At 37.0% G+C, this 15647-nt stretch overlaps 1 protein-coding gene across 1 annotated transcript in view; it reads right to left on the minus strand.

Moving 5' to 3' along the window:
* Positions 1 to 1248: 1248 nt before the first annotated feature.
* The window catches only part of COL3A1 (collagen type III alpha 1 chain), a 39674-nt gene continuing 25275 nt past the window's right edge, over positions 1249 to 15647 (minus strand). Inside the window, exons 29-51 of the mRNA XM_055571971.1 lie at positions 15573 to 15617; positions 14932 to 15030; positions 14734 to 14841; positions 14470 to 14523; positions 12972 to 13025; positions 12835 to 12888; positions 12091 to 12144; positions 10992 to 11099; positions 10500 to 10553; positions 10167 to 10220; positions 9760 to 9921; positions 9537 to 9644; positions 8460 to 8567; positions 7566 to 7619; positions 7337 to 7444; positions 6798 to 6851; positions 6303 to 6410; positions 5955 to 6008; positions 5751 to 5858; positions 4555 to 4852; positions 3689 to 3876; positions 3074 to 3316; positions 1249 to 2347 (exon numbers count right to left, since the gene is read on the minus strand). Of these exons, the coding sequence (XP_055427946.1) occupies positions 2201 to 2347; positions 3074 to 3316; positions 3689 to 3876; positions 4555 to 4852; positions 5751 to 5858; positions 5955 to 6008; positions 6303 to 6410; positions 6798 to 6851; positions 7337 to 7444; positions 7566 to 7619; positions 8460 to 8567; positions 9537 to 9644; positions 9760 to 9921; positions 10167 to 10220; positions 10500 to 10553; positions 10992 to 11099; positions 12091 to 12144; positions 12835 to 12888; positions 12972 to 13025; positions 14470 to 14523; positions 14734 to 14841; positions 14932 to 15030; positions 15573 to 15617 (2424 nt within the window). The 3' untranslated portion in view covers positions 1249 to 2200. The remainder of the gene's footprint in view (positions 2348 to 3073; positions 3317 to 3688; positions 3877 to 4554; positions 4853 to 5750; positions 5859 to 5954; positions 6009 to 6302; positions 6411 to 6797; positions 6852 to 7336; positions 7445 to 7565; positions 7620 to 8459; positions 8568 to 9536; positions 9645 to 9759; positions 9922 to 10166; positions 10221 to 10499; positions 10554 to 10991; positions 11100 to 12090; positions 12145 to 12834; positions 12889 to 12971; positions 13026 to 14469; positions 14524 to 14733; positions 14842 to 14931; positions 15031 to 15572; positions 15618 to 15647) is intronic.

Raw genomic sequence — 15647 nt, forward strand, 5'->3', positions numbered from 1 at the left:
ACAAAGATTATGGCATCTGGTCCCATCACTTCATGGCAAATAGATGGGGAAACAATGGAAACAGTGACAGACTTTATTTTGAGGGGCTCCAAAATCACTGCAGATGGTGACTGAAGCCATGAAATTAAAAGACACTTGTTCCTTAAAAGTAAAGCTATGACCAACCTACATATTAAAAAGCAGAGACATTACTTGGCACACAAATGTCCATCTGGTCAAAGCTATGATTTTTGCAGTAGTCATATATGGATGTGAGAGTTGGACTATAAAGAAAGCTGAGCACCAAAGAACTGATGCTTTTGAACTGGTGTTGGAGAAGACTCTTGCGAGTCCCTTGGACTGCAAGGAGATCAAACCAATAAATCCTAAAGGAAATCAGTCCTGAATATTCATTGGAAGGACTGACTGATGCTGAAGCTGAAACTCCACCTGATGAGAAGAACTGACTCATTGGAAAAGACCCTGATGCTGGGAAAGATTGAGGTGGGGAGGGGAAGTGGACGACAGAGGATAAAATGGTTGGATGGCATTACCAACTCGATGGACATGAATTTGAGCAAGCTCTGGGAGTTGGTGATGGACAGCAAAGCCTGGAGTGCTGCAGTCCGTGGGGTCAGACACAACTGAGCAACTGAACTGAACTGAACTGAGGATAGGTGGACAAAGAGTCTTGGCATATGATTGATAGCATTTTTATTTTTGAAAGTATTATTATTAATCATAGAGTGAATAAATTTCAAACTATAAAGTCAGGTATGTAAGATGATACTACTATTATTTACAGTAGCTAAAAAATTAATAACCTGTTGGTGGAGAAAATTAATAACTTACATTGTCCTGACCCAAGAGGGCAATGAGGTGGTGTTTAGAAGCAGTAGAAAAAGCCTAACCTTGCAATTATTCTCAATGTTAAAGTCTGTTTTGCTAGAGCCAGCTTACTTTCTTCTAAATTACCAGGAATTTCCTCCTTTATTACTCCCACTTTAGGGACTCGCTAATTTACCATGTTACTATTTAAATAGAAGCCCTTGGTTTTCAACATGTCCCAAGTTCTGCTAAATATGATCTAAAAATCTGCAAGATTCCCCATTGAGCATTATCTCTCTTTCCGTCATGAGTTATATTATCTCATATTCTCGAAGGAGCATTATTGTATTATTAAGTGAGAGAGCTAAGACTCAATATGCTTTTTCCAGGAAAAATCACTGGAGTTCCTGAGTGCAAACGTACATCTATGAAAAGCTGACAAAAGCCAGGAATGTTTTATTATGATCTTTTATTATGGGTGTCTGTCAGAAAAAAAGATCAACAACCACATACAAGCTTACAAAGTTTAATTTCAACACATTCTCTGTGTTTCTGTGACAAAAGCAGCCCCTTTATTAGTTTTTTGTTGTTGTTGACTTTCACAGGATGCAGGGAAAGTGTCTCCTGCAGTGATACACCAGGAAACATTTTTGACAGGAGACAAGTACAGATGGTGCAACTGTGTTTTGAATGCAAGGCAACAATTCTGACCTAGAGTTTTCAAAGTGAAAATACATTAGCACCAGACCATGTGTCTTTAAAGACTTGCCAAATATTGGTAAACTTGACCAGCAATGACCAGAAAAAAGAAAAGCACCTTTAAAATCAGTTGATATTCAAGATTAATTATGGCTTCAAAACTATTTCTTTAAATTCTTGAACTACATTCTACTTTTTTTTTTAACCAATGTTTTAGGAACATAAGTTTTGGCATTTTATACAAATTTTTTCATCTTCTGGGACTCATAGAATTCATTTGTGTTTCTGACCAGGTTGAGGTAGTTGAAACAGGAAGTTCTTTTCTAATTTCTTGCTTGACTGTTTCAGAGAAAGGTAATCTTTTAATGGTAAGCACCGTCATTGCTCTGAAAAAGGGCTAGGATTCAAAGAATGTAACGCAGTGTTATTGGAAGAGTGTTGAAGTTTATTTATTATAGCACCATTGAGACATTTTGAAATTGAAATTGGTAAAAAAAATAGAACAATAAGCATTTGAACTGTATTTGGTGTAATAGCAAAAACAAATATCCTTTTTTGGTCAAATTACACTTTTTTCCCCAAAATTTTGGAAATAAATAACTGGAACTTGGTCACTTGTACTGGCTGACAAGATTAGAACAAAAGGAACATATGGAGTGTGAAGCTTTTTCTGGGACTTTGGATAGAGTTTGGTTTATAAAAAGCAAACAGGGCCAATGTCCGCACCAAATTCTTGATCAGGACCACCGATATCATAGGGTGCAATATCTACAATAGGTAGTCTGACGGCCTTGCGTGTTTGATACTGGAAGACTGTTTTGCCCCATTCCCCAGTGTGTTTCTGTAAAAAAAAAAAGAGCAAATAAAAAATGTAAGTGATAATGACATTACAATTATTTAGTTTTTCTAAATATTTTGCTGAAAGGGAGTTACCAACTTGCAATGTATACATATGAGACTTGCTCCAGTTCAAAGTGATAATCCTCCCAGCAGATAAACCATATCATTAACCAAAAGCCTTACAGTACTTCAGGGTAAACCCAACAGGGAGATTGCCACAGGCCAGTGCCTTCTCAGAAACCTCAGTTCCGATCAATACTAGCAGGTAGGGAGCTAGTTTACTAAGAAGTAGATAGGTCTCTTACATTGGAACTTGTGAGATATTATTAATATTAGGAATGAATTCTCCTTCTGTTCATAATGATAATAACAAAGGGTTGATTTAAAGTAACCTTTAAAATTAAAAACAGATTTTAGATTGAGATCATATGATGGCAGTTATGTAGAATGGATAGCAACCATCTAAATTATCTGATAAAATTTATATGATGGGTTTAAATTTCAATTGCTTTCATAGCAACTAGTTTTCACCAGGAGGTTGAGAAGATAAACTCATTGTTTGTGACATTTAACCTTCCCTGGAATGAATCAGTATTCAATATAACTCACACTGAATGCCATCTTTTGTTCACACTCATTATTTTTATTCCTTCTTTTAAAAATAGCATGATTAAATGAGCAAGCTGAGCTCATCATAAGACATGCTTATAAAAATGCTGATACTTACTGTGCAACCATCCTCCAGAACTGTGTATGTGAATTTGCTATTTCCTTCAGCCTTGAATTCACCTTCATTTGACCCCATCAGCTTCAAGGCTTTCTTTACATTCCCACTGGCATGATCCATGTATGCAATGCTATTCTTGCAGTGATATGTGATGTTCTGAGAGGCCCGGCTGGAGAGAAGTCGGAGGAATGCCAGCTGGACATCGAGGACATCTTCGGGAAGTTCAGGATTGCCATAGCTAAACTGTGGTGGGGAACAAATAAAGCTGATCAAACATTTTAGCAGCAATTATGCCTAATGGATTTATACAGAGAGTATGGTCACTATAATATAAATTGTTTATGTATTTTATCTACAACTTTTTATTGCATGTATAATATATAATGTCAGAGTAAAGAAGATCTTAAATATGAAAGAAAGGTGACTGTGTATTAAGAATCATTTAATCTAATTTAGCTTTGAGAAACAAGTTATAATAGCTATCTGAGTATATACAATCTTTTGCACTTTTCTCTTTATTAACTATCTTTGCTTTGCGATGAACAAATGGGAGGAACAAAAAATTAGGGAAGCAAAGATAAATCAGTTAAAGAAAAATGGCGTATCTTTTCTTACCTGAAAACCACCCTCAATGGATTCTCCAAACCAAACATGTTTCTTCTCAGCGCCAGAATCTGTCCACCAGTTCTTCTGTGGGATAGTCAAAGGACTGGCACTTATGCACGTTTCCCCGGTTTCCATGTTACAGTAGACTTTAATAGCATCCAATTTGCAACCTTGGTTAGGATCAACCCAGTATTCTCCTGAATAGTCACAAAAAGGACAATGGAATTGGTTATGAAGTCCAGTAATGGGATTTAGGCCAAAATGATTTTGTAAGGCATTCATACTATAGTCCATCCAGTCGCAAGGAGTCTGACTCAACTGGAGTGACTGAGTGAGGCATTCGCAATGTTGACTGCCAATGTATTTGTATTTTCCATATTTCCACTTTTTAGTGTAGCGTAATAGAGGAACTTTGGGATAGTTTCGTAATTTGAAAAATGTAGTAATTAGATTATTATAAAAACTGTTTCAATGAATATAGGTTACAATGATTAAATTGCAAATTATGCCTGCATCAAATTACAAATATTTGATCCTGAGAACAAAGTGATATATGTTGTTTATAACTCAAATAACTTTGTGATGATATGAAGAAATGTGCCCAAACATGATTTGTTTTAAAATTTCTACAAAATTGTCTTTAAATTTTCCTAAATTGGCATATTTTGAATTTATGTTACAGTTTAAGTACATCTACAAAATTCATGTTTTCTTACAACATCAAGGAGTTTCAATTCAACTAACACTATTTAAGGATTATTCCTGCTATATAATATCTTCTACTCACAGTAAAATTTTCCTTTTCCCTAAATTTTAATACAGGCAGTTTTCTCTGTTATCTTGTTGCTATGAGTGTGAAAGTTTCCCCAACATACCACTCTGGAGTTCAGGATGGCAGAATTTCAGGTCCCTGCAGTTCCGTGCAGGGTTTTTACGGGAACCATCAGGACTAATGAGGCTTTCTATTTGTCCATTGACTGATTTGAGTGAGGTCATAATCTCATCGGTGTTGATTTTGAAATCTATCGGTTCATCTCCATAATATGGGGCAAAACCACCAGCTTTTTCGGCTCCAACACCAGCAATGGCAGCAACCCCGCCAGCACCACAACATGGACCAGGGGCACCAGGAGGTCCAGGAGGGCCTGGTTGTCCTGGGTGGCCTGGGGAGCCCTAGAAGGAGTAAGAACATACATCACTGATGTGTAAGAACATATGTCATTGATGTGAACTTGTTTGGTATCCACGGAAAAAATACATTGCTAGCCCAAGAAAATGTCTTACACAGAATTAATACATTGTGTAAGCATAATTATTTCGATACAAGTTTGGGTTGTTTTTTGATAGAATATTAACCAATTTATCACTATAATCCTTTATTATGAGGTTCATTGTGTTCTACTGTATAGGAAGAAGTGGTGTTAGATCACAAATTTCACTCTATCGTGTGTTCTTCTAAGATATTAGCGATTCTAATGCTGACAAGTCAGAGGAGTTAGGATCAGGAAACCTAGATTCTGACCCCAGATTTATCATTAACCTTGTGGTTTGGGGTTAACCACTTAACTTTGTGTTTAATTGTGTAACCTGTGGGGTTAATAGTTTTCCTTCCATTTATCCCAAAGGCGTGGGATAGGAATGTGTTAGAAATGATGGTGTAAGCAGCAAAACAGGAATAATCACTGAAGCTGTTTGAGCAGTGGAATGCATCAGTACTTTAAACCTGTCATTATGATGATCATAGTGTGAGCTGTCTAATATGAGATCAGCACTGGCAGAGTTCTTTTTATTCACTGACCTATTTTCATTTTATTCACTGAGCAGTTTTCATTCTGCTATAACTGTTATCTGTAAGGAAGGTTTTCTTATTTTCTCCCTGTTGTGGGCAGTGTGGTGGAGAAAGTTTTAATGTGCTGGAGAATGTCCTAAAGTCAGTGTTCACTCCCTAACATAAGTTTGGTAATTGTATTGTGTTTAACTAGCCATCTCAATTTTAAAATATTGCAAAGTGTTTCCGAAAATGTGCAGATTATAGCAAATTAAATACACATGTTTATAAGTAATGTCTTACCTCAGATCCTCTTTCACCTCTGTTACCTCGGGGCCCTGGTGGTCCAATGGGACCAGGGTGTCCACTTGTTCCATCCTTGCCAGGGGGCCCGCTAGGTCCAACAGGTCCCTAAGAAATGATCATGATATCACAATGCCAGAATACTTCCCTGCAGTGCAAAAATTTTAAAACATGGAACTTCCAATATCTCTTTCTTGTACATACTCTGGGGCCTGCAGGGCCTGGACTGCCGACTGCACCTTGGTGACCAGCGGGACCCTGAAAGGAAAGGAAGGTGCATTTGAGTGATGCCTTCAAAAAGCTCAGTAAACTGTATTTTCAAGGTCAGATCAAGAAACTTGAGGCTCGAGATGAAACAAGAGTTCTTTTTCCTTATTCTCCCCATTGTCTCATGCCAACTACTATTTCAAATAAGCCCTTAAATTGATTTCTAATCTCATGTAGCATAGGCTTTTAGAGATGAACATTTTTCTATTATTGATCTCTAAGGAGTGCCTATCTCATCAGCGAAAATGCATTGAGAGGACTTTCTAACAAAGCGGACGCACTTACTGGAGATCCGGGGGCCCCCGGGTTGCCAGGGAATCCGCGATGTCCTTTGATGCCTGTAGCACCACGCTCACCGGTTTCACCTTTGTCACCACGTGGGCCTTGGGGACCCTTTACAAACACATTTCAAATTAGGATCATACACACACATGTCGGAAAAACAAATTAGAACTCACAACAATTAAGTCCATTTTATAATATTCTACAAGCTAGAAGTCCCATCGACAGACTGCGTAGGTGCAACTATACAAACTGCAGTGGTTGTTTCGATTTTGGACTGAGAATTGTATAGAGCCCCAATAATTGCCATGTATACACACAGCCCCAAGGGCGTTTTAGATCCTAAATTACTTTCTGTTTCATGAAAGGACAGTTTAAATTTGGTTCCATAGTTAGGTGTTTATTCATCCCTTTTTCCCGAACATGCTAGAAAATAGACTGTTTCCTACACCATAGAATTAGTTAAAATAGACAACAAACCAACAAACAAAAACTTACAGGAGGACCTCTTGATCCGGCAGGACCTGGGGCCCCAGAAGGACCAGCAGGGCCCTAAAATAAAAATACACAAATAAACAAACACAGGGGGAGGTGTTTACTTTTTGATATAGATTTGTTTTATTTAAATCCTAATCTTTTCATTGTGGGAGAATAATGGTATGCTTGCTGATATTACTGAAAGTTAGTATTACTTTTTCCTTACAAATCCTTGACCTGTTTATAGCTTTACCTGGGGGTCTAAACAGGAAAAAGAGAACATCCTGTTAGTTCAACTATATGTTGACCAAGCGGATATACACTTGGTATGATTAATACCATTTTGAATTTAAAAAATGAATTCTTCATTGACTACTGCCAGAAATTTCTCATATATCTTCATCACCACAATTGTCTAAGGAACGACTAGCATACAAAACTGTAAAACAAATGAGAGTAGATCTTTCGGTTGGCGGATATGACATTCTATCGTCTATCTACTGAGTTCTTTACTGCGGAAAATGGATAAGTAAGGAACGATGGTGTTCATTAGAACTCACAGTTTCTCCTCTGTCACCGCTCTTTCCAGGTGGACCAACAGGACCAGCAGGGCCTGGGTGACCAGGAGCTCCAGGGGCACCGGGAGAGCCGTTTTCACCACGGTCACCCTGTGGACAAGTTCACAGTTCCAAAATCGATCTGATCAGCAGTTATTGCTTTAATTACATCTATTAAAAGGTATAATTAAAACCTACAAAAAAAAAATTACTGTACTTGTGTTTATTATACCTTGGTACCTGGAGCTCCATCTCGGCCTGGCAGACCATCTGATCCAGGGTTTCCCTGATTAAAGAAAAAAAAATAAGAAAAGAAATCAAAAATTTTGGAACTATTTAAATGCCATTGAAGCCATGCATTCTCAATGGGTAAAATAGCATTCCTAAAGAGAATAAAAATTGGTTCTTGGGAGTGAAAAATCTTAGATGTGACAATGGGTGTGGCCCTGCAAGGGTTGACAATGCCTACATGGAGATGCAGTACACCTGTGATACTACAGTTTCACAGGGTGAGAGAGAAAGAAGTGACTGGGAAACTAAAAAGGGTTCTTAGGAGAGAGGTAATAAATAAAAGCTTGACACACAGTAATTTAAGCAGATAATGAAAATCTACAATTTAAGAAAGGACTAATCACAGATAATATGCAGAATATTTTTACCCGGAAGGAATGCTGTAAACTGGGGCTTTCCCCATCCCCAACTCTTGTTTATTTAGCTAAAGGTCATATCCTTCTCCATTAATGATCATTCACTGCATAAATATTAAAGAACATGAACGGTTAAGGCTGAGTTGTAATAAATTGTAATAGAAAGAATATTCATTACTAGAGAAAGAAGGTGAACTTTGACATGTGGCAATATTTACACTTTTAGACCCAAGTAAGGCCAATTTGAATCTTGCTTAAATGTTATGGAAGGCAGGAGGAGAAGGCAATGACAGAGGATGAGATGATTGGATGGCGTTACTGACTCAATGGATATGAATTTGAGAAAACTCCAGGAGATGGTGAAGGACAGGGAAGCCTGGTGTGCTGCAGTCCAATGGGTCTCAAGGAGTCAGACATGACTTAGCAACTGAACAACAACAGTGTGCCTCATTGGATATTTTCTGAGAACTAGTACTTACATCTCTTCCAGGTTCACCAGCTGCACCAGCCAGACCAGGAAGACCCTGGGGGCCAGGAGGACCACGTTCTCCATTTTGACCACTAGGTCCTGGTTTACCATTTTCACCCTGTGTACAAAAAAATAAATTCGTATTTCTTTCCAGGAAATCAATTAATATGATACTTTTAGATGTCTTTATTTCCCAGGGATGAACTTTGTATTATTCAATTCTTATGGAATTTGTTCCTAAAACTCCCTGCCAGAGGAAAAATGCTTTGGGGAACAAACTTCTTGTATGTTCTAACTTGTTCAATGAACCTGGATGCCTGAGTAATTACATTGATTATCATATTAGAATACATCCTAATATGAGGTGCATAAGTAGACATGGCTATTGTAAGAAAAAAAATAATGATTAATCATCATGAAACCACAGGTTTATGGTGCCCATTAGAATTAGGTTATATCGAATGTTTGGCTGTATTTAAAGAATACACATTTATTGGATATGTTCATATAAATCGAATAGACTTAAATGTTATATTGTAATTTCACTACAATATTATATGACTATCAGTTTAAAAGGGTGCTCAAAGTGTCAAAATGTGAGCCCTAATAAAATACAATTTTATTACCCTATTTGCTAAATGGATATTTAAGACGCTAAGCCCTAGGATGTTATAGCAGTATCAGTGAAAGAAAGTCAAGAGAATAAAATGAATTGAGTTGATGGATAATTGGTATCAATTAAAGGAATCATAGGTCTACAAGCTGAGATTATTTTCCCCTTCAAGACTGACAGTCAGCAAATGGAAGAATGCTGACAAGTTTCCTAACAGAGGTATTTGAGATGACAAGATATTTCCTGTGATATCAAACTATTTGTGTTGGTATTCACAGTTGGCCTATGATGTGCATTGTTTTTGGATTCCAGAGCCTCTTGATAATATGCATGCTTCTTGAAACTGAAAATATCAAGAATTTACATCTAATTACAGGAAAACTTGTTCATTACATACTTGCTATGGTCATATGTCTAAAGACTATCAGTCTTCATAAAGGAAACAAAGGTCCAGTGAAAGATAGCTACACTCACCTTTATGCCCTGTGGGCCGGGGCTGCCCCTAGCACCTGGCATGCCTGGTGGGCCTGCAAGACCTCGTGCTCCAGCAACTCCTGCAATTCCGAGTGGGCCTGGAGCTCCCTGTTGTGATGGACAATGAAATCTGGGTTACTCTTTATGTGACTATGTTTTCCTTTATTGATTTGTTATTGAAAATAAAACTGTTATTAATCAATAGAGCAAAGAAAGCACTCACCGGAGGGCCCTGAGTTCCAGGTGCTCCCCTCTCACCTGGTGGACCAGCATCACCCTTTGGTCCAGAGATCCCAGGGCTGCCAGGAGCACCATTACTGCCAGGTGGACCTGGGGGACCATCTTTGCCTGGAGCACCACTGGAGCCTGGGGGGCCTGGGTTACCCTACAAAGAAATGTTTGATATTAGAATATTTTATAATGAAAAAGTACATTTTTTCTTCCCTCTTTCACCTGGATTCAAGTAATTTTATATGGAATTTAATAAAAAGAGAAGTTGCAGTGGATAAGTTTCTCACCCTATGCATATATGAGTAATATGCATATTACTCATATGTAAAATGAGTAGAATGCATATATGAGTATTCTTTATGGAATATATGGCTTAAAATTATTTTAAAAAGTACTTACATTACTGCCAGGAGGACCAGGAGGACCACGACCACCGGGGAAACCAGCAGCACCCTGCAAAATGATAAATATACTTTTAAATGTCAAAAATCAAGGAGAACAAATAATTAACTACTAAAACAAATATGAAATGTAAGAAATGTGGTAGGAACTGCATTCTATTCTGAGATTTATGGTTTGTTTTTTCCTCTTGGAATTTACATATAACTCACACATGAATACGTGATCATAATTTTATACTCTCTGTAGGAAACTAGGGCTTTCAAAGCAGTTTTTATACAGATTGATATTGATTAATGCTTTTCAATAATAGTTAAGACGATCATTACTTACAGGACCACCAGGACTGCCACGTTCGCCTTTGACACCTTGGGGGCCTGGGGGACCCTATATGGAATGGAGATCGAAACGGTAGATAGGAATAGCATCAAAATCAAAATTTGGGATTAGTGTTAAGCCTTTGAAAAATCAGTAACTCTGTTTATTATGACAATCATTTCACAACACATACAGTCATTATGTTGTACTTTAAACTTATACAATGCAATGTATATGTCAGTTTTATCTCAATAAAACTGGGGGAAAACACTACAATGGAAATGAGAACCTACATCAAAACACAAAAATAGTAACTCTCTGAGGACATGAAAATAACTTGATGGAGGTAACTAGATTGTTGGAGCCTAGCTTCAAACTCAGAACTGTATTCCTACAAAACCTGTATTCTTGTCACCATGAAAAACTCTCTCTCGGTGTGAAAATATTAAATTATTGACAAACCTAAGTACTTTCTTTTAGAAGGCTTAGAAAAAGAGAGATACTTACAGCAGGCCCAGAACCTCCGGCGGGTCCTGCGGCTCCAGGAGGGCCTCCTTCACCTTTCTCACCAGGAGCGCCTCTTTCTCCTTTAGCACCAGGCTCACCGTTCTGGCCCTGCATTCAGAAACAAACACAGCCTGTGAGCTGACACCCTTCACGATGCACTGGGCTTATCCTTATTTTTTTCTTCAGAAAATAGAATTCTTCATGCAGAGAGATATTTTTAATCTATTTTTAATTTTTAAATTAATTTTTATTGGAGTATAGTCGCTTTACAATGTTGTGTTAGTTTCTGCTGTACAGCAAAGTGAATCAGCCACATTACACATGTATCTCTTCTCGTTTGGATTTTCTTCCCATTTAGGTCACCAAAGAGCATTGAGTAGATTTCCCTGTGCTATATAATAGATTCTTATTAGTTATCTATTTTATACATAGTTATGGATATATTTAGATGTTAAAATAAAATTGGAAGACTCTCTGAAGACATGGAAGAAACAAAGTCAATGAAAATGTTTCCATGATAAAGATTTCCCTGGTGGTTCTGTGGTTAAGACTCCATGCTTCCACTGCAGGTGGCATGAGTTTGACCCTTGGTTGGGGAATAAGGTCCCACACTCCACATGAAGCCACCAGAAAATAAAAAGAGTTTCCATGATAAAAAAAAAAAAAATTGTCCAGAAAGTGGTACGATTTCCATTATTTTTTATAAGGGAGAACCTCTCTCTAAGGATTGTACATTTCAAAGCAAGCACCAATAAATGCATTTGAGAAAGATGGGGCTTAGAGGAAGTTTTATTTAGTACCATTTAAAAATGGAAGAACTTTAATAAAAACTTTCAGAGTGCTTTAAGTCTAGGAGATCGTGTCAGTCTTATTAATCTGGTGTAAAGGCAGGCCAGGTGTTTTTGTATCCATCTTTTAAACAGTAAGAATAAAGTTCAAAAAAAAAAAAAAAAAAAAAAGGAGGTGGATAAATGAACCCTCATAGGGAATGAGTGGCTGAAATAGACTAGAATTCAGACTTGACTTATTCTCCTACTATTTTTTAGTGAGATAGTGATTCTGGGCTATGTGACATGCATGTTTTAATGATCATACTTACAGGAGCACCAGGGAAGCCAGCAGGTCCTGGTGGCCCCTGTTCGCCTCTCTCACCCTTAAGTGAAAAATATCCTCATTAGTCACAGTGAAATATATTCCTATTGGGAGCACATGTCATCCTCTACATCATCTTATCTTTTCCTTTAAGCTAAGGAAAGATAATGTTAGTGTGCAAAGCTAACAGAGCTTAACCTCTAAAGACCTTTCCATTTTTCAATAAAATTCGAAGTAGCAATTTTTTTATTTTTGTAAGAAAAATAATTTGAGAATTTTGAAGTATTTAAAAAACCTAATTGTATAACTTCTAAAAATGCAAGGATTTAAAAAAATAAAAATAAGGTTAAAGTGTTTAGAAATCATTCAATTAGTTAAAAACATTTACTAAATATCTCTCCTGAGTCTACAAACACCGAAAGCAGAGAATTTTAGATCTAGAAGTAGCCTCGGGCAAAGATCCTATGGCTTTAAGAAATACTCTTTTACAAATGCATATTATTACTTATGCAACTTTTATATTTTTTTTTCCAGAATTACTTAGGAAAGATGGCAAGATTTGAAATGGTCTCACAGTCTCTTGTGAATCTTACTTTAAGAACTTTAACCTTGCCTTGCATGTCATATGATGCTAACAGGTAGTATCCCACCATTGAGACTAGGGCCATGGACAGAATTGCTAAAGAGGGAGGCACAGGTAGCTGCTGCCTGTGTGGGGCTCAAATGATGTTAAAATGTCTGTAACACTTACAGGGCCACCACGAGGACCAGCTATACCCGGAACTCCAGGGGCACCACTTTCACCCTTAAAAAAGAAAAAAAAAAATTGTCCTTCATCCAAACAGCAACAAAAGACACTTTCTGTTTCTAAACAGTGTTATGTGTTACCTTATCTCCAGGCTGACCAGCTGGGCCAGGAGGACCAATGGGACCAGTGGGACCCTAAAGAAATAGAAATATATTTTAATATTGAAGATGAGCAGCATCATTTTCCTTATTAATCAAAAGGCATATATATGGATATATTGTTCATCTAATAAGCTAGATAATGTGGTGTCCTTGATGGCTTGAATTAGATATTTTTACTCAATGTGAAAATACCACACAGTTTACTAAATACAAGATTCAGTGGCAATTTATTGATCCAGTTTTCTTTCTATTGCAGAAGATAAATAAGACATGATGTAAGATCTTACTGTCATATCTTTTAAAATAAAAGTGTACTGCTTTATTTAACTGTATAACAATTCAAAATATTTAATTTAACCAAAGTATTGTTGCACATATCAAAGTTTTCACATCAAAATTTTCAAATATTAAGGTTTACTTATATTACATAAATAAAATATTAGATTTTAAAATATTGGATGATGGCTTACCTATTTAGTCTGTTAAAAGTGAAGTACTTTTGAATTTGTTTAAAGCAACTTCAGTAAAGATAATGTCTATCTAATGGCTTAATTACCATGTTTATTTGCTACAGTCATATCTAGGTGTTTTCTAATGTGAACAGAATTGATTGTAATGTGTTTTTTTAACTTTTATTTTGAAATAGTTTTATGGATTCATGGAAGATTGCAAAGAAACATACAGGAAAATTCTGTACATCTTTCTCCCAACCTCTCTCAGGATTGCATCTTACAGAATTATGGTATAGTATCAAAACCAAGAAACTTATATTTGTTCAATCCATAGAGTTTTTCAGATTGCACCAGTTACACATGCACTTCTTTTTGTGTGTATATGTGTATGTAATTTTTAATGCAATTTTATTCTGTATAACCTTGCATGACCACCATTACAATCAAGATATTCAAATATCCAATTACCATAAAACACCCCCTTATGTCATCTCTTTATAGTTATATCCATCTCCCTCTCCCCTATTCCTAACTTCTGGCAACCATAAAACTGTTCCATATCTCAAATGTTTCATGAACATCATGCAGTATGGATCCTTTCAAGACTGACTTTTATCACTCAGCATGATGTCCCTGGTGTCTGTCTGCATTGTTGCATGTATCAACGGTTCATTCCTTTTTATTGCTAAGTAGTATTCCATGGTATGAATATACCATGGAATTTCAATGCTTTTTTTAAATGAAAAAGTTTCTTCATGAGCAGTATTGATTATCTTGGATTTTAGTGAATTACTATGACTTTAGTTTGTAATATTTATCATACTTTTGAGATTTTTCCATTCTCAGGTCATTGTTGAACTGTTAGTGACAGAAATCAGGAATTTTAACAATCATCAGTTCTTTTTAATGCCCTGAAGGTGGCAAAGTATGATCTAACTTATAAGGAGTTTTTGGAAAAAATAAGATGAGGTGAAGGGCTGTTCCATACAACATAAATTTTGCTTCTCCCCAGTTTGAGTACTCACCCTTGGACCATCTTTCCCTGGAGCACCATCGACACCTGAGCTGCCAGGCTCACCCTGTCAAATAAAAAACAATGGCATCAGATTAGAGGCATCTCCAATGAAAATATGACAAAAAGAGGAGCAACCCTCAAGAGTCACTGCAATGTATCATAGGTGTCCCGATTAAAAAGTTTCTCTAGAAATGGATTACTTTCCAGTAATGTTGCCTTCCTTTAACCAAAAAAGTCTGTCATATTACATAATTAACAGAAAATAGGTTGATACCTTGTCACCCTTTGGACCAGGGCCTCCAGGACCCCCTCTTTCTCCAGGCATTCCTTGCAGACCAGGTGTACCAGCAGACCCAGGTGGCCCAGGGGGACCAGCAGCACCCTGAAATTAAAGGAGAAATCATAGCTCACAAGAAAGATAAGGAATGCATTTTGTAAAATCTAAGTGAATTAAATTGGGTGGGGGAGTTACCTTTCCTCCTTCGGGACCAGGGGGGCCAGGTCCACCTCTAGGTCCAGGGGGCCCTCCTGCTCCTGGAGGTCCGCGTTCACCGGGAGCACCAGAATCACCCTGTAGGAGGAAAACAGAAAATCCCTGTTAGGAAACTCAGGCTTAAAACCAAACAAAAACACCCTACATTGTATTATTTTGATACAGATCACAATGCTCTTAACTTTTGAATAATCTGGAAATTTTAACAATTATAAACTGCATTTGATCAATTGAGTGAAAAATGGAAACATAAGCTGAGTTACTCTAAGCAAAGGAATTTTTATACCTGGCCTGATGAGCTAGCTTTGACACTTTTATTATTATTTTATCACGAGGGGAAAATTTGAAAGGTTTTCTCTCAAAACCGTTTTCCTGTAGAGAAGCAATGCACTAGAAAGGTTTTCTTTTGAAATTTCAGGCCCATAGGTGACTCTACTTTGTTTATTCATGTCAGAAAATTCAATTTTCTAGATGATGCAAATTTAATGTATTAGAAATGTCTTGGATTACCCTAAATGTATTCATCAAACATTTTCAATGTTGAGCTTCTAAAACAGGAATATTTTGGTTTGATATACTAAAAATGCTGAAGAAATGAGAAAGTAGGTTGAAATATTTACCTTGCCTCCTGGAGTTCCAGGTGCACCAGACTCACCTTTGGGACCCTAGGACAGTGATGACATTGTGTGATTAGG

Source organism: Bubalus kerabau, chromosome 3 (genome assembly GCF_029407905.1).
Source record: "Bubalus kerabau isolate K-KA32 ecotype Philippines breed swamp buffalo chromosome 3, PCC_UOA_SB_1v2, whole genome shotgun sequence".
NCBI lineage: Eukaryota > Metazoa > Chordata > Mammalia > Artiodactyla > Bovidae > Bubalus > Bubalus kerabau.